The following is a 22340-nucleotide window of genomic DNA, read 5'->3' as shown; positions in this document are numbered from 1 at the left end:
TTGCAGAAACGCTAATGCAAAAATTGGTCGAGTAAATGATCCGAGAGGGAGATCGTAACGAGAAAAATATCGGTTGTCTTTTTGTTAATTATTCGTTTTGTGCAGTCTCTCTCTCTCTCGCGCTGCATACTCTACTTGATAATTTTATTTCATTTCTAAATTGAGGTTGAAGAGCGCATTTATGTATAATACGTTTATTAGAGCCAACTGTGCGAAGCGTATCGTGCTCCATTGCATAAAATAATTTACAGCTGCTGGTGATATGAATCAAGCTCTTTTAGATTCGAAAACAGTTACGATCGGTTGGATGTTTATTATCTAATTTTAAAAATATAGCAGCATCATCAATACGGAGGGTTCTTTAGTCGTCGGATTAATCACCGCGGCCATTTGTTCGTATGAGTCATGGCCGTGGGTTCTTTGTGATCGTAACGAGAGTCCGCCGCGGTTCAATAGCATAAATATACTTGGAGTAATGTCCGAAACTTCTATAATCAGGCGTGATTTATGGGCAAAAATCGGTGGCTTTATAAAGCCTGAAAGGCGCCGCCTAGCTCTGGAGGCGGAGGTGTCGGTTAAGATAAGTTTGCGCGCGTCGGGCTAAATACCTGATCTAACGACTCATCGCGTTATATAGACAGGCACAGGCGGCGCAATAGCAACCTGTCATTGAAAGCTTTATTGTGATCTGTGAATCGACTTTACGGTCACCTTATATTTATCACTCGTACGTCCAAAAACTATCAACATTATAGTGGACTATGATCTCGAGTCGGGATGATTTCATTTCAATTTTTTCATCGTGAGAAGGAAATTTTACCTTTTTAATATGTCGTGAATCGTGCACGCATAATTATCGTATGTATTAAACAAGAATGGTCGCAACCCACGTAACAATCTATATTTCTTAATTTTTCTTACATTGCACTTATTTACGAGCGCGATAATATTTTTCGCGAAAATTTACATGCGAGTATTACTGACAATGAATTTGTTCGCGCGTAGTTCAGGGTGAAATGATTTGGATGCAGTTAACGTCGCCAGAGTCCTCGAGTTTTCCGGTGGCCTAAATCACAGCGAGCTATATAAATTACACAGATATCTCTCAGTCAGTGTCGCTCAGAGGGAGGCGAAAAAATCGCGCGCATTCGTGGAAACTACTAATCTCCCTCGCGACAAACATATCTGGATCTTGGCCCACTATTCAACGCGGTACGTCCGGGCGGGTTTATTATTGCTCGCGGAGCGCTGCAACACACACACAATCGATCTAAGAAAGCGCAGCAAGAGCAACGCACAGCGAGCGAGATTACCGTAATAAACATAGTTGGTCTAGCTCCAAGTCAGTTTATTGCTAAATCTTGTTTCCTGTAGGGTAGGGGAAGCGCGAGCACGATCCTTGCCGGATTCTCGCCGGGGACTTTTCGCGACGCGACGCGACCGACCATCACGATGGACGAAAATCATGGTCGCGATGATTTGCAACCGCAGCGTGAAACGTTACGGGCCGTACTTGCAGTCATATAACTGCAATTTCCGTGCGAGCGACGGGACATTTATACATGGCTTTATAACTGATATAATTATCGCATTTTATGGTGGAGCGCGTGATTATGCCGGCCAGATTTTTCGTCATTTCCGCCTATGATTAGCGATGTTTGAAAAGAACGACTAACATAGCAAAGCATAGAAAGCATTATCGAATCAAGAGGAGCATTTGCTTAACGACCGGAGCTATAAAAGTATCTCATCTGCGTACATTGACCCGATCCGAAAGAGAGATAACGCTATCGAAGCGCGACAACGATTTCAAAACTCATGGCAGTCTTCGCACGTGGCAACTCTATATATACTCGTAGATATGTACGCAGAATATTAAATAGCAACTAATGTGACTGATGAGATTTACAGAGGTCATTGAAAGAGATCAGCTGATTGTCGGTCTATGCTGAGAATCTTGTACTTAGATACTTTACATATAATACTTCTACGGGAAAATTATATTTATCGATCTGTAAAATTATAGATAAAAGTTTTCAAGCAACTTTTAATCATATAATTTTAAATTAAACTTTTATTCGTACTTGAAAGACTATAAGAATGCTATGTGCTTAACGTTTCTATATTACTATATGTATAGATTTTATATCACGCTGCAAGAAAAATTTTTAATTTTCTCGTTACAAATACTTGAAATGCATTGTATTAGATTGAAAACTCGCTCGTTGAATGAGATCAGGGAATTGGTTCGGTTTCCATTTGCGAGAGAACGGTTCCTTTGCCACGAACGCGCGTGCCCGATTCTTTTTTAATTATCCTGGTGAGGAAACTGATGACGATACCTTGTTGCTATGAACATTGTGCATCTCATTGTCATTAAACAGGTTATATCCTCCATCTGCAAAGGAAGGCAAGGAAAATACTCTTTGTACGCAGATGCAAAGAGCGTGTCCGCGCGAACAAGTTTCGTTTATTAGCGTTAGCGCTTCGACACCTGCGGGTCGATTTTATCAGATTTTCAGACACACCTCTCTCGTATCCTATCACACTTTGACGTCTCGCGCGCGAACAGGATTTTCGAATGCAAATGAATTTTTGTTCTTAATGAGAATCAGGTGAGTGGATACGATCGCGCTCGCCGATAACACATTCAGATTCCCTTCGTATTTCAAACCGGATTTGAAGAAGAAAGTGTCGGTTGTCAGTCATATTCTTCGGCGTTATATATTTTCGATTTTACGAATTTTGTATGTTCCAAGTAGATGATTTAATAGTTGTTTGATCAATGTTTTATCAGGCATCTAACGGTACAATTAAATACACGCGAGATAATTTAAATGCCTACAGAAGGATGCGAACAAATAGGTATATATTTATCTTGCTTATCTTTGAAATAATATCATCACGATGAACGCGTTCGAGAACGACTCATCTGCAAAATATCAATCGCTTTTTTAACGAGTATTGTCTTGAAAGATATAATGAAATTACTGAATTTATTTGAATAAAGTTACTCTCTTAAATATGACGTAATAGAATATTCGCAACTCTCAACTTTCCTCGAGTTAACGTGCCAATTTTACAAAAAAAAAAAACAGTTTGCGCGATTGTCGTAGATTGATTTCCACGCGCACTTTCCACAGACCGTGTGCGATCGCGAGTCGCGACGCGTAGCTTGCGTAGACTCGCTCCCGCGAATCGCACAATCGAATGGGTGAATTTCTTAAGTCACCCGGGCTCCCACGAAATCGTTCCAGATTTTGCAATCGGGCCCATTGTCGGCGTTTCTCTCCCTCATATCCGCGCCGTGTGCGCGCCCGTGTGCGCGGTTCGCGTCGCGTGCACGTGCATGCGTCGAGACAATTTTACGGCGCGAATATAATTGCCGGCCGTGTACCACCGGGACTATGGTTTCCTTTCCGGCGAGACACGCACGGGTATCGCGAGCGTTTCCTTCTCTCGTCGTTGTCGTCGTCGTCGCCGTCGTCGTCCATTGTGTTACCGCGATTGTTCTCTCCTTTTCGTCGTCGATTCCCCGTAACCGGTCTTTGATGCCGCGACGCGATCGGGACGCACGTCGACCGTGACGTTTCGCCATCCGCGGAGGTGAGACGTCGGGGCCGGTGTCGGCGCGCAATCGCTGAGAAAAGTATGGATTTAGTGCGCAAAGCTCGCAACACAATGCGCGACGTGCCGCGACGTGTTGCGTAAACGACTGGGCCATTTTCCAAGCGACTTATCCCGCCGTCGAGAGACTTTTCAGACCGTGGGAGATCGACTTGACGATGTGTGTGAGCGATCGAAATAGCGATGAGATGAAAATCTCTTATCACCTCGGTATCGTGAATATACAATGTGTAATCGTGCTTTCTCTTTTTTTTTCAGAATAACGTGATTTTCTGCGTCTTTCCTGTCGTAACGTAACATCCTTTCAAGCTTGATGAAATGCTCCTAAATTTAAATTTCGCCGTTAAATTCATTTCCACCGTGCGATGCACGTTATATATTCGCGCTCGTAAAGCGACGAGCGTCTAAAAAAAATAATACACACACACACAAGTTGATGAGTAGCGATTGGGCAAATCTACGGAAAAAATGTTTCTTTTAATTGAGAGAAACATTGCGAATTCGCAACCGTTCATTGTACGAGTTGATGAGAGAGAGTTGTCTGTTATCTATAGATATATATGATGAGCAAATAATTGCGCTCGCATCATCGTATGTTGCACGCCCTATAAGGTATCACTCGCGATTGCATTCGTCCGATAATATTTGTTGTACACGACTACTTTTATTCTAGTTTTCCTATGAGAAAGTTGTGCGGGAGAATGTCGGAACATATAATCAACCAACGCGCGATTCTCTATATATATGATGCGCATGAGGTTTCCCACGTGAAATGCCGCGCAAAGTATCCGCGGAAAAGAAGATGTTAGTGACGCAAGGGACTCATCTCTCATCGTCAATTTCCAACAGAAATTATATTACGCTGTCGTTTGATTTGCACGATAACGGTACTTTGGAAGATCATGAAGCGCTAGACGTATCAGAATTAACGTTTTCAGTAATAACGGCGATTGACAAGAATTAGACGCTGCAACGAGCATGGGTGAATCGTAATCGAAAAAAAATTCCTTCGCTTTAATACCTTTGGGGATTTAATCAAACTCGCGTAACGCAATTCCTGGCTTAAAATATCGCCATTGTTACCGGAATTCAAAGGATACATTCCGTTCGATAGTGATAATGCGCCGATTTCGTTAATCGGACCGCAAATGGCCTATTCCCAGAAAAAACGTAATGATGACCTTATTTCTTTTATCTCGGTATATCCACAAATACCATTCCACGTAATGTGTAATCGTTACGTGTCTACTTCTTCGAATTTGGCGATAAAAATTGCCGGTAATTTTAAGATAATTATAAGAATGGATATTTATATGAGATGTGATAGATTTTTTTGCTATTCACAAGCACAGCCGTTCTGATAAATTTTCAATTATTACATTTGCCAAGCAAAAAAATTATACCATATCGGGGTGGTATAATCGTGATATCTAGAGCTTCTGGTCTTATAAATATTTTATTAATAATATAGTTGATCGGGAGCAGATTCAGAATTTGTATAATTTTACGAAAGAACTTTGTTGCTTCTATATATCTATAGACCAAGACAGCAGGGCAGCATAATCGCGCGAGTTTGCTGGCAAAGATTCAAACATTGCGACACACAATGCGCGATCGCGGATACGCGTCATCGTTTCTTCTTATTCCCGATTTCACTCGACTGCCTCTGATCTATCGATTTATGCGGATCTGTCGATTTTTTTCTCGACATACATATCGCTTGCTATAATTATTTATCAGCGTAAAAACTCTGATAATAAGATAATAAGATGGCGTGACTCGCTTGGGTCATCGCGAGTTAGACTTTTTTTCAGAGGATGTAACGGTAATAAAATATGGAATAAAAAACAGATATTATTCTTTTATTTAATCCGAGAGGTGTCCGCGCGCGCGCGCGCGCGCGCGGATGCTGCGATTGCTTATGGTATTAACAGTAATCACATCTACACGACGAACGACGTAAAATAATGATACAAAACATAGCTACGTATTAACTTGATCAACGAATCGTGTCTGGCAAGAGTCATTTTACAATCGTGGAAATATACCGAGTGAAGATTCCGCGCGTACAAATAAGAGTCATCAGATCTTGAAACGCCCAAAGATTATTCCTTCTGTGAAATCCGCGATATGGACGCGCGCGATTCTTCGCCGCATGTCAAATCGCTTTCTCTCGCGTGCGATGCTCGCGAGAGCAATCAAAGACATGATCGATGGTTCGTTCGTCTGAATCTCGCAGCTGATTGGTCAATTAGACGAGAAACACGTAGGAGGACTACACTCCTGCCGATGTGCAGGGGGAAGACCGCAAGGGAGAGGGTCTAGAAGAGGATATTTTAATTATCGTCGTCGAGTATACTTTGCCTTCGGGTTCAGCACGCAGTTATCGATTGAGCGCGTTATTAATTGCTCACGAACATCAAATCATCTTCCAAATATGACTCGCTACCACGTTGGCTAGCTCATCTCCGAGTAAACATCCTTCCCCGGAAAATAAATATGATTCGCAAGATCAATTTACGATTTTGCAACAATACGTATCGGATTAATATACGCGTAATAAATCCTATAATCGTATACATATATCGTCATATATTGCTAGATAAATAATAATATTGATAAGATAAAATAACGACAATTTTCAAAAAAAGTGTAAAAATAGCAATTCTTATTTTATTGCGAATAGCATCAAATATCGAAAATTATTTGTATATTTTTTGTTTGTATATAAACTTATTTTTTTATTATATTATATATATATATATATATAAGTATGTATATTTTTAAGACCACAACACAAACTGAGTAAGAATACACCACAAGTTGTGCCTCACCCGTAGAGTATGTTTCAGGCAAGGAGCAAGGAATGCCAGCATTCGCACGTGGACCACAGGATAGTGGTCCGCCGGAAATGAGTGACGAAAGGTTGGCGCATATTCTCTCGGAGTCGAGCCATATGCAAATGAGGAGCGAGCATGAGGTATCGAACGACGCTGATAGCAAGAGCCCGAGTAGGATCGGTTGCCCGAGTCCGTTTAACAAAGACAGACTGGACAGCCAAAACAGGAGACTGAAGAAGTATGAAAACGATGACATTCCCCAGGAAAAGGTGGTGAGAATTTACCAGGAAGAGCTGGCTAAATTGATGGGTAGGAGAGTAGAAGACCTTCGTCCGCGAGAGTTTTCTAGGTAAGATCATGACATGGATCTGCGTGTTAAAATTTGAACTATCATAGCTTATACGAACATAATTTCTATCGATGAAGATTAAACAACAATGACACATGACGATTGAATTAAAGCATTAATATCTTTGCTCGAATACATTATGGCAAGTCGAAATGTCAAGAGCAAACCATCGTTTCGAGACGTAACGAGAGAACTTTATTTGAGTAATGCATTCTTTTCTCGTATTAACTAAAAATGATCGATGAGCTTGAACATGACGTAGATATACATCTCGATTATAACTTAAGAAAGATCTTTTTATGTGAAACGTATAATTTAAAGACTTGGGATGACACAATATTCTGTATAATATACGTATGACGCGTTATCGCGATTGATTATTATTGAGGACAGCACATGACCTCGATTGACCGTAGTGCGATCTTTCCACATTTTTTCAGTGGTACTCAAAGCGGTCTTCAAGGTATCGAGCGCACTCAGGAAGACATTCGATTGGCATTGGACGCTTATCATCGGGAGCTTCAAAAATTGAACGCTGCACCAGGTCAGAATCCTTCGATGGCTGGAATGCCAGGATTACCTGGTCTTCCAGGCTTGTTGGCGCTTCAACAGCAAGCTCTTCAACAACATCACTTAGCTGCGAATGGCGGCGGCGGTGGCGCTGTTCAAGATTTGAGTTTAGGCAAAATGGATCCGCGCAATAAAATGATAAATGGTGTGTCGGAAGAGGAGAAAGAAAAAATGGAAGAGGCGATGAGACATGCCGGTAGCGCTTTTTCCTTGGTGAGGCCGAAGCAGGAACCGACGGGTCCTCAATCAACACCCGGCGGTTCCAGCGCGAGTTCTCCCTTGGGCAATTCCATACTTCCACCTGCGATGACACCTAATGAAGAGTTCGCCAGTGCGGCGGCAGCCAGCCCCTTGCAGAGGATGGCTTCCATTACAAATAGTCTGATAAGTCAACCGTCCACACCAACCCATCATTCGGCCAACCAAAGGCCTTTAAAAGCTGTGCTTCCTCCGATTACGCAGCAGCAGTTCGACATGTACAATAATCTAAACACCGAAGATATCGTGAAAAGGGTAAGTTGTCATATCTTCTTGAATATATTATTATCGATCTTATCATTATCGATTTGTTTGTACAATTTGTTATTCGCCTACTTATCTAATTTTTCATATTCATATATAATGTCCAGGTGAAAGAACAGCTGTCTCAATATTCGATTTCGCAGCGGTTATTCGGCGAATCGGTGTTGGGTCTGTCTCAGGGATCAGTGTCGGACCTCCTCGCGCGTCCCAAACCATGGCATATGCTGACTCAAAAAGGTCGCGAACCCTTCATTCGAATGAAGATGTTTCTCGAGGACGACAACGCAGTACACAAGTTAGTCGCAAGCCAGTACAAAATCGCTCCGGAGAAGCTGATGAGGACCGGCGGCTACGGCGGCCTGCCTCGTAAGTTTAACTCAGGTCAATATAGATGTTTTGTTATTTTATTATCAACATAGTTTGGGAGCTCTGTTGTATGTCTGTCAAGCACGTCACGACGTCACGATGATGCGTATTTGGTTATGATGAAAAAACAATCTCAAACAAGCATGGCATTTTTACAACTGTATATGCAACTTCTTTATTTTATTGTAGAATTACTTGAGCATTGTATGGCCTTCAACAGAAATGAATGAAAAAAAAATTGCATTCTGACGTCCGTAGAAAATGAGCTTTCGAACTATGAAATTTTAGTTATATTTCTCTGCTGAATGTTCTTGATCGAATTTTTCATTGTTATAGCGTGTGGAACACCTATGAAACCTATGCCACCGACAAAACTCGTGCAAGAACAACTACAAAATGCAGCGAAGGCGCAGGCGGCCGCTCAAGCAGCTGCGCAAGCAGCGGCGGCGCAACATCAACAGGAGAATCAGATACAGCTCGGCCCACCTCAGCAAAGTCCTCAGCATCCGCAACATCCGCAGCCGCCGCCACCGATGATGTTGACCCCGCCTGGACCCCATCATCCTCATACCCAGCTCAGCATGCAAGAACTACAAAAGAAGCAACAGCAGCAGCAGCAACAAATGTCATTGCATTCGCCGCATCATCAGATGGCACCATCGCCTCTTCGCAGTCTTCATCCGCATATTTCACCAAGCGTATATGAGATGGCCGCTCTTACGCAGGATCTCGATACACAAACGATTACTACGAAGATCAAAGAAGCTTTATTGGCGAACAATATCGGCCAAAAGATCTTTGGCGAAGCAGTTCTCGGTCTGTCGCAAGGCTCTGTTAGCGAGCTACTAAGCAAACCGAAACCATGGCATATGCTTAGCATAAAAGGTCGGGAGCCTTTCATCAGAATGCAACTTTGGCTGTCTGACGCGCACAATGTCGATCGACTCCAGGCGTTGAAAAACGAACGACGGGAGGCAAACAAGAGACGACGCAGCAGCGGTCCAGGTCACGACAATAGTTCTGATACTTCGAGCAACGATACTGCCGAGTTTTATCACGCGGCATCGCCTGGACCGGGACCCACTACCGGCAAAAAGCAGCGCGTTCTCTTCTCGGAGGAACAGAAGGAGGCTCTGAGACTCGCCTTCGCCCTGGATCCGTATCCTAATGTGGCCACCATCGAATTCCTTGCCGGTGAACTCGCTCTGTCTTCAAGGACGATAACGAATTGGTTTCACAATCATCGAATGAGACTGAAGCAACAGACACCGCACGGCCAGCCAGAGCCACAATCGCCGCGAGAACCCGGCCAACCATTCGATCCCGTTCAATTCAGATTGCTATTGAACCAAAGATTACTGGAGATTCAAAAGGAGAGACTGGGTTTAGGAAATGTACCTTTACCTTATTCTCCGTACTTTAATCCCAACTTGGCGGCTCTGGTGGGTAACGCGTTGAAAGAACAATGTTCCGGCCTTGATCTCTCGATGAATGCCCTGAAGAGAGAACCGAATCAGGAATTTGAAGATGAAGATGTCGAAGACGCAATGAGTAATCTCGGTAGCGAGGACTCGGAGGGTTCGGCCGGTAGTATAAAGAGAGAGCCTACTGAAACACCGACGGCGCCCACGACGGTCAGGTCCAATAGAAGGAAACCTGCGGCACCGCAATGGGTTAATCCAGAGTGGCAAGAACCAACGAGAACAGGTGACGAAGTCATCATCAACGGCGTTTGCGTGATGCAAACGGATGATTACGGTGTAAAAAGGGAGACTGAAGAGACTATAAGAGTCGAGCCAACCCCGGTGCAGGACCGATATGAAGAGGATGTTCAGAGCGACGTCTCCTCCGTATCCGGTAACAATGGAGCCGATCGGGACAGTCCACTGCCCAGTCCAAAATCCGGTCAGAATAGTCCAACAACGTCACTTAGACCGCCGTCGGCGCAACAAACGCAACAGTCCACGGAAGAAAGTCCGAAGGACGTGGTAAAGCACGAACCCGAGGAAACGTGGGATTACTAAAACAGTTTGAAATATGAAATTTCATTGGATTATCCGCGAACTCAGTGTTCTCGAAGGATGGAGATCGAATGAGGTTTCCGACATGTCTTCAGGGTCATATTGTTGAGATATGCCAAAACGACGCTTTATAAGAAAAGACGTTCCGCGAGTTCACGATATCCATCGGTCTAGTTAAGTTAAACGAGGAAACCAGTTATAGGACTCGATCGTGTACGAGTCCTGCCTACCATGAGGGCATTATCATAGAGAGGCGAACCGCGAAAGTCTAGGACAGTCTTGGAGGGTGTCACCGAACAGAAACGAGGAGACATCTTGGTCGATTTAGAAGAAGCACTAAAAGAACGAAAGGATCAAAACTGAACGGAGCTCAATCAAAAGGACCTCACATTGTGACGTTTTCTACGCGGCAAGTGGTACGAGATCAGTGTCGGTGCGCATCGATGCGAAATCGTATCGTTTACAAAGACTGTGAAATACAACGGAGCCGGTTGTGGGATGACGACGGGCTCTCGTTGCAATTCGCTCGAAATTCGAGAGAACCCCGGCCGCTTTCGCTTTCGGATGTAACACCTCCCTTCAAAGATGGATGATATGATATCATATCATTCCGGAGATGAGGAGATTAATGGACTAGATGATGCACGGAAAACGAAGGTAGTTCGGGTTCGCCACACAGTGCAATCTCCCAGTAACTAATTGTTAGATCGAATTATTATTAATTTTTAACGAAAAATTGCGCGCGGAAAACGGCCGATTAATAATTATTGCATAATTGTGATTCATGTTATTGTTTATACTCGCCTCCCTATCCCCCATAGTGATTAAGCTGTTAATGTTATATACTCCTATCTTTCTCTCTCTCTCTCTCTCTCTCTCTCTCTCTCTCTCTCTCTTTCACTTGCTCCAGTTACGTACTTTTTTATCATTTTCGATTCAAAAAATTTTACATTTCCCTTTTCTCCTTCTCTTTTTCCCTACTTCTTGCTCTTATTCGCCTATTTATAAAATTGCGAGGAGAATGATCACTTAAGACCGTTACCAATGTTATATTATTATCATTGCTATTATAATTACGAATTATTAATAATATTAATATTATTATTATTATATAATTATCATTATGAAATATTCTCAGTTGTCCAAAAAATATTGTCATCGATTATTATTATGTTAATATGTTGAACGGCATGCAGAATGTATAAAATACCAAAAAGAAGTAAATTTACTCGTTTCACGAAATGATTATTTAAACTTCCTTTTTCTATTTGTTGGAAACTATTAGCTGCGCTAGAACAATTGGTTATGAATATCTTTGATAATTTTTATTTAATATTATTCTGATTATTCTGATTATTATTCTGATTATTATTATTATTATATTATTATTATTATTATTATTATTATTATTATTATTAAATATTGTATTATTAGGCGCTTATGTTGTCACATTGCTATTATTATTATTATTATTATTATTGTCATATTAATAATGTCATTATTATTTTATTAGAGAATCATTGTCGCAACAACAATGTGGCTTGTAAAGCCAATGTGATAGAGCTTATATTGCGATGATATAGAGAAAAAGAGGACGTGCAAGCGAACGTGAGAGACGAACAGGCACGTCGACTTCATTGAACGAGGCCGAGAGATTGCGCGAGTCTAATATAATTCTGCGATTTCTTTGCATATGTGTAAATATCTGTACAAAGGAAAGAAGGGAAGGAACTTCGCGAAATATTACGAGGAAACACAAAGAACTACATACACACATACACACGTATACACACGATCTTGTATATTTACTTATCACACTTAACTATCTAATAGTGTACGAATATATCCACGCAGACTAACAGCGATACTGCACGTTGACTGCACGTTGAATTTTCACCTGTCGCAGTCAGCATCGCGCATTTTGAGAACGAACTCGCGTAATCAGCTACGAAATGATGAGGTAAGAGAATTAAATCGCGTATTTCATTAACTGCTCGTTGCGATTCGTGAAAATGCAGCGTTCGGGCTATTACGAACGGCGTAAAGGAAGGAACACATAATTACGAGAATTTGCCGTAAATTATCGATGCCTAGAAGAAGAAAGGAGAAATGCGCAGGAGACATTTCGAGGCGATTCAGCGTTAAGAGCGAAAGAACGTACGAATGGATAAACGCGTGTATGCATGATGAATTTCGTAAGAGAGAGAGAGAGAGAAAGAGAGAGAGAGAGAGACAAGTCCTCGAATTATTACGAATCAAACTCTAGTATATTTATCAAAATAAATTTTAATCTTCAATTTAAAAAATTCTAGTCCGCAGTTATAAAAATAAAAAAATGGAAACAAACGCGAATGAGATATTGTACGAGGCAGAGACGCAAGGAGTTGGTAAGAGTACGATCGCTGTAGAAGGGCATTGTTAAACGAGAGAGAGATCAGTGGTCGATTGATTTTTTTTTCCTCCGACTCCCCGAACCTTTCATTCTTTCTTAAATTTTTCATGAATTGTCACGACGAAAGTCGACCGGAGTATCGAGTGTGTACATATATATATATCGCTATGCTCGTGCGATTACGTCTCGTAATTTAATTGACGCTGATTCCGCCTGTCCACGGGTGATTCGAGTCTCACAGAACGTAGTCTGACGATCGACGATAAACAATCATGTTAGACGAGATTACTTCGGGCGAGGATTTCGTCGATCGTTCATATATCGAATGATATATCGATGCGACTGCGATAGAAAAAGCTCCAGATGCGAATAGATTAGTAGATAAAGCGAGCAGAAAGACGGAGAACAAACGTGCGATCTCAAATCTTCGAACTAAACTAAATTATTTCATGGTAATTATATTTCACGATCGAGCATTCTTCTCTTTAATCCAATATTCATTCTTTCGATTTTTCGACGCGGCAATCAAGTAGATGGTCGATCCTCGTCGATAACGGAGGCCCAATCGAGTCTCTCGTTCTTCAGGATCTATTGTAGATACGATATTAATGCGAGGTGATCCGATTTTAGCCGTAATCGCGGCCAAAGCGTTTAATCATTCGATGGATCGACATTTTACGATTAATTATATGTATACACGATTATGATTGTTTCCCTTTTCTTCATTTTCGTCGCGAACAAGCGTAACGCATATAGATTCTTTGTAGATACCCGATAGATAGCCGATAGATAACCAATAGCTTTAATTATTTAAACGCGGTACAGCTTTTATGTCGAGGACTAAGATCGACGACCGTCTAGGATGTGTGTACGACGGACATGTAATATAACGTAACGAATATACAAGTGCGTAACTGCGTGCGAATGCGTTAGCGTTATCGACGACGGCGGGAAGGAGAGAAATCATATCGTAAACCTAATAATGAATATTTTACAACAAAAGATAATTGTAGATAGACATATTCAAAAGCTGTTGAGGCCCCCCAGGAGACGCATGAAGGAGAAACGCGCGCGTGCAACCCGAAAATGCACAAGCGCGGGCACACGATCAAAAGGGAAGAGTAAACGAACCACACATACGAAGGACACTGTCATCCAGTAGTGAAAATAATGTATTAAACAAAAAACAAGGTTTACCTAAAGTAATAGTCTATTGATTTGTATTTCATTTTTTCGAACTGTATTATAGCTTAAAGAGTATCCTGTACATTGCATAAACACACGAGCACTATTGTTTTAAATTGTACGTTTATGATTATTATACGAAGATAAAAAAGAAATAAATAAGGTATACAAAGTATTGAAGATATATGAGAGATTTATTGACGATCTAATTTAAGGATCTTTAATATCTCCTTTACGCACACTGCGCGCGCGTTCTACACAAGTATAAATTATAGTGTATATCCATATCTTCCATGAGAATTTTAAAAAAGTAGAACGATTTATTACAAAAAAATATCGATAACACAGTTACATTACCGCCTCGGAGACATTGAGAGCACGTGCTTATACTTTTTTCCCTTCTCTTTTTATTTTCCAACTTTGAAACATTTCTCTCGCCGCATTTCAAACTTTGGCTATTATCTTTTTGATTAATTTTATGTATGCATGTTTAATAGTCACGCTACGTTTTACGATTGGCAAATACAAAAATCATTCAAATGACACGATTTATTAAGGAACGAAGCGACATGGCTCAAGTATCTCTTTCTTTTCAAATTATATATATTTGTAATTCAATATTAAGGATATGCAATACATTAAAAGAACTTGTCAAAATATACGTGATAATGCAAAGAGCACTCGATGTCTCGAACACTTAAGTATTGTTACACTGATTATTCTCTCGTTATTTTGTTTTAATAAATAAATCTTGCATTCTTATCGGTTTAAAATTCATATTAGTTCTCTCTTAAACATACAATAATACAATTCAACCACGAGATAAATGGAAGATTATCTTCATTGTATATACATATAATTATATTATTCATATCAATGTCTCCTTTCAAGAATTTCTAAATTAAAAAATCTGTATTAAAAATATATACATTATGCTGCTAATTATTATAATAACCCATCTTTTCCCTCTTTCCGCATTGATCTTGCTTTTATTTTATAAATGGCGGACATGTCTCGATTATATATAAGCGTTTCGCTAAAATATCTAAAAGCCCCTTGATTAATTAAAACAAATATTCTTTTCTTTCTATTCGTTCTTGCATGTAACATGCATATTTAAAAAAGAAAATAACTTAATTTTTTGTATACACATTAGATAGTATATATGTGTATATATATACTATATATATACAATATTTAAATTATAACATTATTATCATACAAATAAAAAAATAATTAACATATTAAATAAACATAACATTATTTTATATAGTCACAAATAAATAAATAAATAATTAAACATGACGTTTCATACAGCTGATATTTTATATAGCTACAAATAAGATATTTTATATAGTTACAAATAAGTAAAAATAAACCTTAAAATGTATTAAATTATTAAGAAAATTTTTTCTTTTTTATTACAATGTTTATTGGAGCGGCATCTTGGAGAAGAATAAAGCAACGGACAGTTCCACACAACGCGTATTTTTATTATATTATTAATTTGCAATTGTTACCTTCAATTGCAAATATAAGTTTTATGCATATTCATGATAAAATTATTTTATATAATCTTCCTATTCAGTATATTTGATGTATATAAATATTGATAATATATTTTGCCTTTAGAATGTAAAAAAGAATTATGTATTTTATTAGTTTTTGAATTATTGATATTACTATTAATCGTATATGTGAATGTTTATAAATTTTTTTGCATTTTCCAATTTATAAACCTATTTAAAAATATACTTTATAAGTGGTAATTCGAAAAATAATTACGATAAGTCAATAATTACGTTACATAGTCTTTTTATCACCTCTATGATGCTTTTTCTAAATATTTTCTCTAATATGATGTGCATAAACATTTTCTTGCAAAATTTGTTATTTCATTCTTTATAAAATGTTAAATATAAAAATATAAACACTAAAGAAAAATGAATATAAATATCAAGTACATATACAAAATATGACAAACAATAAGATACTATATTATTATCATTCGTATTATCACAAAAACATACACTTACTGATTTCTGTCCGAAAACTGCAAAAGAAATTCTTTTTCATTACTTCACACATAAATATTTCTATATATTTAATTATATAAGTTTTTAAATAAATATATATATGATATGAGAATGAGATAAAAATAAAACATGATGCTATGAAAATGTACACATGTCTGATATCTGCTTGTTATTCCGATAGAAAGACGTGATAAATAATACAACGAAATGGATGAGAAAAAGAGTAGGTGTAATGTAACATAGACGCTGTTTCAATGTCTTAAGATTTAATTGACAATATGAAATAATGTATAATCAGATGAATTGTCTGAATTTTAACTTAAATTTTAATTTAAATAATTATCACATAAGTGATTAAAAGAAAAAAAGAACCGCAAGTTTATTTTGCAAAGAAAGCACCGTTATCGTGCACACGAATGACAGTTAAAGAGCGAGTACCTTATAACACGTACGTTATGTCACGAGCACTAGCTGTAATTATTGAGATACATTAATAAGAATATTATCATTATTATCACTTGAATTAAAATTATTTTGGCAACTTACGGTTCGATTAAAATTTAACATATATTTTTACATTGCCGCTCGTAAGTACGGCATTATTCTCACCGCAGTGTATCAATTAATTCGTATGCAGTCCATTCTCAGTGTGATTGACTTATTACACGATTGCTGTATGTGTCCCGTCTTTTTCCTTGATTTTATAAAAATTTATTTATATATGTATATATTTACGAAAGTAAGAAAATACGAAACGACACTAAGGAATTATTATTGAGATAAACGTAAACATATTATTTTAAATTACAAGGTTCGGTTCAAAGGGGCTCGGGGTAATTCTTGAGCATAGGAGGGGCAGGGGGGAGTTAAGAGTTTATAAGAACTATTAATATTAAGGTAGTAATTATACAGAGATGATTTTTTTCTTTATGTATATGTGTAAATTAATTTTCTTTAGCTGTTTATTATGTAAAAGATGAATTGCGTGTGTATTTCTGTTATGTTTTCCGTCTCGATGGATCTGGATCGTATGTTGGTGGCGGTGGTTTAATAAACATGATAGAGCAGCGTGAGTTCTACTCTCGTGTTCACACACACTCTGTCTTCTTCTCTCTGCATAAGGATAGGTCAGGCTTATTCCGCTTTTAGTGGCACTGCTGTCCGTTAGCTTTATGCTGAGCATCGGTTTCTTTCATACAGTGCTTACGGCTTTCCTATATTAACATTTATACATATAAACAATGAAAACAATATTGCTAATATTACGTACAATCATAAATAATGTAATAGTAATATTAACGACTGTTTTCATAGAACTTACCAGAATTAAATAAGTCTTTCCATTTGTATATTTGTTCATCCCCTACAAACACTCTTCTTGGCTTTTTCTCACGCACCTCGCCACCTTTCTTTTAAATTCCGTATAACTTTCCCTCCACTCTTTCTGCAATAAGAGACAAATAACCGTTATGAAGGAAAAGAAAAAAAGATGCGATACAATATTTTTTATTTACTCAAACATATAACTTACGGCGGCATCCACATTAGCAGGGCTCTCATCGTTAGGATCTGCGAGCATGCTAATAACACTTATCAGAATAGTTTCGACTGTGTGAACCGGTAACCACCGCTCGGATGCTTTCTCGTATCCCCATTTGTCATCACCAGGTTCATGCAATATCGATATACACACATCTCCATTTTTATCAATGTTTGGATGCCATATTTCGGTGATAAATTTCATTCGTGGTGGCCTAAGTGGATATTCTTTTGGAAACTGTAAATGTGCTTTGAAGAAACCACCTTCGTATAATGTATCCGGAGGTCCAATAATGAGTACTTCCCACCGATATATGTCATTGTCATCTATGAGGCCTGCAGAAAACCCTTCTACTGGGTTTTTATTTAATTCTGCAAAATAGAAAGTAAAAACATATGAGAGAAGTGATGCGATTATCTTTCAGATCTATGGTTGTCAACATGTTATATTATCTGGAGTAACAAGAGAAAATGCAAAAATATATATTGCAATAAATAAACATTTTATTTCACATATGATATAACAAGTGAAAATTGTAAATTCTCTATTGCTTTAAAATAATAAAAAGAAGCGAGAAATTGAATTTATTTAATTAATACAATTAAAATCTTCAAATTGTAATAAAAAACTAAAAAAATGTATATATATATTACAGTGAAAATATAATAACGGAATAAGCATGATATTGTTATAAAAATTAGAATTAACTCCAAAAATGCTCCCTACATTTTAGTCCAAAGATAAATCAAGATCATTGTGAAATTTCTGGACAACGAGCCCAAAGCGTTTTTCAGCAAGACACAATTGACAGTGTAACACACGGGTCATTTCGTTCTTGTTGTTTACCGAGTGTAAACAAGGATGAAACGATTCAATTGTGTCACACTGTGTCCGGGGAAAAACATGCACAGTGGCGAGGTTATGTTTTCTATCAACAATATGTAAAAGAGCATCATTCGAGAGCACGCAACAATAATAACATGTATGGTACACGTGTGTGCGCTCGTGTCAAGTACGACGCGACACGTCAATCGGTCAGCGGCGGCGCGCGCTCCCATCCCCGAGACGCGCCGCGTACAGGTAGGTACTGGTACAGGTTAGGGCTCGGCCCCGTGCGAAATAGCCGCCGCATAAGAGCCGCGCGGTGAGTCAGCGCGAAGGAGACGAGACACGAGGTTACTGACGCGACACGACGTTCTCTCGCTTTCTCTCGCGCACGCGGCGCGACTCCACTCTCGCACAAAGAAGAGAAGCGAACTCCGACGAGGCATTTTTCGTGGCGTCGATCTCGACTGGAACAGGGGAGCATTTGGCCCGAAGGCGGCTGACCTTCGATGGTCGTTGCACGGCGCGCTTTTGCTCTCTCTCTCCCTCTTTATCTTTCACACTCTCGCCAACTCTCTCTCTCATTCGCTCTCGCTCGTTCTCGCATCTCGGCTCTCCGTGTATCTGTACAAGATATACGTCTGAGTGTGTGTCTGAGTATGTATACATGTGTATGCACTGTCTCCCGTTTTTTCTCCCATTTTCTCTTTTTCTCTTCCACGCTCGATATCTCTCTCTGTCCTCCTTCCCGAGGATAAACGTGCGCGGCGATAGCGAGTGACGCGCGTACGCTATAAATAACAAGGCTTGCAATTATTTTCGGGTACGAGACGGCCTTCGTCCTCGACGTCGACGTCGACGTCGTCGTCGTCGTCGCCCCGCGTGGAACCGGCCTGCGGTCGGCGACCGCGGACACGGGGGGAGAGGGGGGGAGAGAGAGAGAGAGAGGCAGGTCAAAGTCGTAGCTCGAGGTCGCGGCGCGTCGCCGCCGCCGACGACGAGGACGAGGACGAGAGAGAGCGACGAGTTACGCCGCCGCCGCCGCCGCCGCCGCCGCTTAGGTTAACGTTATTCACGGGCGCAGCACACACAGGCTCTCCGCGAAAGAGCCGTATTGATTTTCACGCCCCGTATCTGTGCGCACGGCCGCGGCGAGCCGGCGAGGACGACGTTACGGTGCGACCAGGGTCGTCCGCGGACTCCCCGACGATTCCCCCGACGAGGACGGGGGCGGGATCGAGGTCGAGGGGCGACGTCGAGCCTCGCCGAGGCACGACGGCGACGAGTCCTTCGAGAGCGCGGAGTCACACGACCACGGGATTCCTCCGTTCGGTCGCGATTCCGCGTCCGGTTTAAAACGCACTTTAACACTCATACCGCGCTCACATTGTACCTGCTAATTGTTTTCGTAATAGCAGCGCGGACTGTGGCTCTGACATTAATAAAAGTTCAGTTAAATAAGACTAAGACTGAAAACAATCACTTTTGCTTGACTGGAAAGATGGCTAGGTACGTCGCGGAAGCGGTGACTGCGCATGCGTCGCTTGGTTAAACATATGTTCTTCCGTCTCGAGCTCTGCGCCGGTCTGATACACCGCGCTAGCACCGATGCGCTCTATGGCAACCGAACGAAGCTTTCCATGGAATGGGTAATTTGCGACTGTAGATAAAACAAGTCGCTGTTGTATTGGCAATAAATAATGGTGAGATAACGAAGGTATACAGTGTGTCAATAAAGAAGATAAGTAAGATTATAATTATCACGTTAAAAACATTTTATGTTTGATAACAAGTATTTGCGGAAGTGAATCCTTAGATTGTGAGAGGTGTATAAATATAAATTTCATATATGTATATCATATCAATAAGAATGATGATTCAAGCTAAAGAAATGACATAAGAATTGGATAACGTGTATTAACTCTATTGTCTATTTTATCTTGTATTGTCTATTTTAAAATCAAATGGAATTACATATTATTTTATTCAGACTCGTGACGTAAATAAAAGTTATTTATAATTATACTTCTTTAATAAAGACAATTATGAAATATCATTTTAAGAAAGGTACACACGGGATATGAAAAATATATAACAGCAAATTATATTATAATTTTTATGACTCTTTTAATATATAATTAAAATTATAAAAAATATACAAGAAATATTAATAAATTAGCAAAGCCAAATTATGGTAATGAAAATTTAAATAATTTCACGTTAGAATTAAAAAGACCTTTTTCCAGAAATAGCAGATGTATTTTATGAAATGATAATGAATGAAGAAGATATTTAGATATTTACAGTGATTTTTTCGCGTAAAATTAAGTTCATTCTATTTAACAAAGAAATATATACTCGAAAAAAATGAAAAAAGAATAAAGAATAGAAATGGACGAGAACCGACGGTTATGTATCTTTGCCTTCTCGGCAATTTCGCACGGTTATATTTGAGATTTATGGTCCGATTTCGATTCCATTTCGCGCCGCGGTTTGTTTACTTATTGGCATCCAGAATATGTGCACGAACTGATGTTACGTCCAGGTTTGTATTTGTGCTCCGATGCTATCATCCAGATTTATCTATTGTGCTATTGAGACGAGACGGCGGAATAGAGATGATCACGCGATGGGAATTCAAACGTCCTTCCATAAATTAACATCAAACTCGCAAATATTTAAAGATATATATAACGATAATTTATGTATCTTTTATTTTTGTACAGATGTTAATTTAGATTTTTTTGTATATTTGCAGACTTGAAAAGTCTACTCAAAAAATGTATCAAAAGTCGAGAACTATTTTTACATATTAACCGATATTTTTTCTCAATACATCGCTATTTAATTATAGTAATAATTATAACGTGACAAAAGAATTTCCATTATTAATCATATATAAGCGCATTTGATCGTAGAGTGTCACACATTAAAAAAAGCAATCGACATATTGAAATCATAAAATTAAACGAAATTTTCTTTTTCCTAATTATAACTTGACAAGAAAACATTTTTAGATATATATGGTCATACGGTATATTTTTTTATCCCTATAAAAATATTCTCATACGAGTTGTGCCATTTTTTATTTAATTTAGAGGCGTTTTATATATATTAACTACGACGTTTTATTCGCATTACATTTGCTTACAATTACAAAACTCGTTTTTATATCTCGAGTGGTAATTTAATTTACCGTGTCGATCTTAAATCAATTGCAATGCCATACGCCACTAGTACACAGTCTTTCACCGACGAGAATATTTTTATTACTATTATCGTTGCCTCTTAGTTACCTCGAGCGATATTAGTATTTATCGCATGATTATGTCTTATACCGAATTATACAGGATTACAGCGATAAAAAATAGAAATCATTAATTTCAATATCGTCATGTCATTGGGGGTTGATAGATCCCGACGTATATTGCCTTCATAAATTTAGTATCGTCCGCATTGCAAATTGTGACCACGAGCGCGATGTATTGCCACCAGAAATTTACTTTTATGTCATTACTTTTTCGTATACTTCAACAGATGAGTAATGTGAATACAAGTAACAAAACTTATGAGATTTTTTAATTTAAAGTAATTTAGATGATCGACTTTTATAAACTCGTTTCTATTCAAACTTTTTACTTTCCAAACTTTTATGACATTTTTATTTAAATCAAAGGAAAGTTAAAACTTTTTTATTTTGTAGTTTATATATATATTTAGTTTATATATGTATTGAAATAGAAAAATTAACATATAATATCACATTGGGTAGTAAGGCATATAATAGTGAATGGAACCAATAAAAAGATTAACAATTAGACACAGATCGTTATACCGACATGTAATATCGCAATGATCTAAATGTTAATTAATTCACTCGTGTGTACAGCATAAAAAATTCCAGATAAATTATCTTCAAGGTCAGAATAGTACCACTAACGAACGATGTGACTGTTGAAAAGTATTACGAAAAAATTAGTCCACATGATAAATTTACTTAAAAATATGTACAAATAATTCTAAAATACGAAATTCTCTCAAATAATAATGACTCACTGAAATTTTTG

At 38.8% G+C, this 22340-nt stretch overlaps 2 protein-coding genes across 6 annotated transcripts in view; one reads left to right on the top strand and one right to left on the bottom strand.

Annotated features, from left to right (window-relative positions):
* The window catches only part of Cut (homeobox protein, cut), a 138606-nt gene extending 124559 nt beyond the window's left edge, over positions 1 to 14047 (top strand). For 2 of the 5 annotated variants that reach the window (XM_083080181.1, XM_083080182.1), the window contains exons 6-9: positions 6468 to 6816; positions 7233 to 7899; positions 8016 to 8289; positions 8611 to 14047. In XM_083080181.1, the coding sequence (XP_082936307.1) occupies positions 6468 to 6816; positions 7233 to 7899; positions 8016 to 8289; positions 8611 to 10298 (2978 nt within the window). In that variant the 3' untranslated portion in view covers positions 10299 to 14047. The remainder of the gene's footprint in view (positions 1 to 6467; positions 6817 to 7232; positions 7900 to 8015; positions 8290 to 8610) is intronic. The other 3 variants (XM_083080183.1, XM_083080185.1, XM_083080184.1) reach the window with 3 other exon arrangements.
* Positions 14048 to 16656: 2609 nt separating this feature from the next.
* Positions 16657 to 19822, bottom strand: Ube2g1 (ubiquitin-conjugating enzyme E2G 1). The gene is made up of 4 exons (XM_083080204.1): positions 19667 to 19822; positions 17440 to 17819; positions 17230 to 17352; positions 16657 to 17122 (listed from the first exon to the last, which is right to left on the bottom strand). The coding sequence occupies exons 1-3, from the start codon at positions 19710 to 19712 to the stop codon at positions 17272 to 17274; spliced, it is 507 nt and encodes a 168-aa protein (XP_082936330.1). The 5' UTR covers positions 19713 to 19822; the 3' UTR covers positions 16657 to 17122; positions 17230 to 17271.
* Positions 19823 to 22340: the final 2518 nt, after the last annotated feature.

This window comes from Camponotus vicinus, unplaced genomic scaffold (genome assembly GCF_025532165.1).
Source record: "Camponotus vicinus isolate PSW18456_S1 unplaced genomic scaffold, iyCamVici1.0 SCAF_10, whole genome shotgun sequence".
Taxonomy (NCBI): Eukaryota; Metazoa; Arthropoda; class Insecta; order Hymenoptera; family Formicidae; genus Camponotus; species Camponotus vicinus.
The sequence above is the reverse complement of the archived record's forward strand: the minus strand, read 5'-3'. Positions and strand labels throughout refer to the sequence as shown.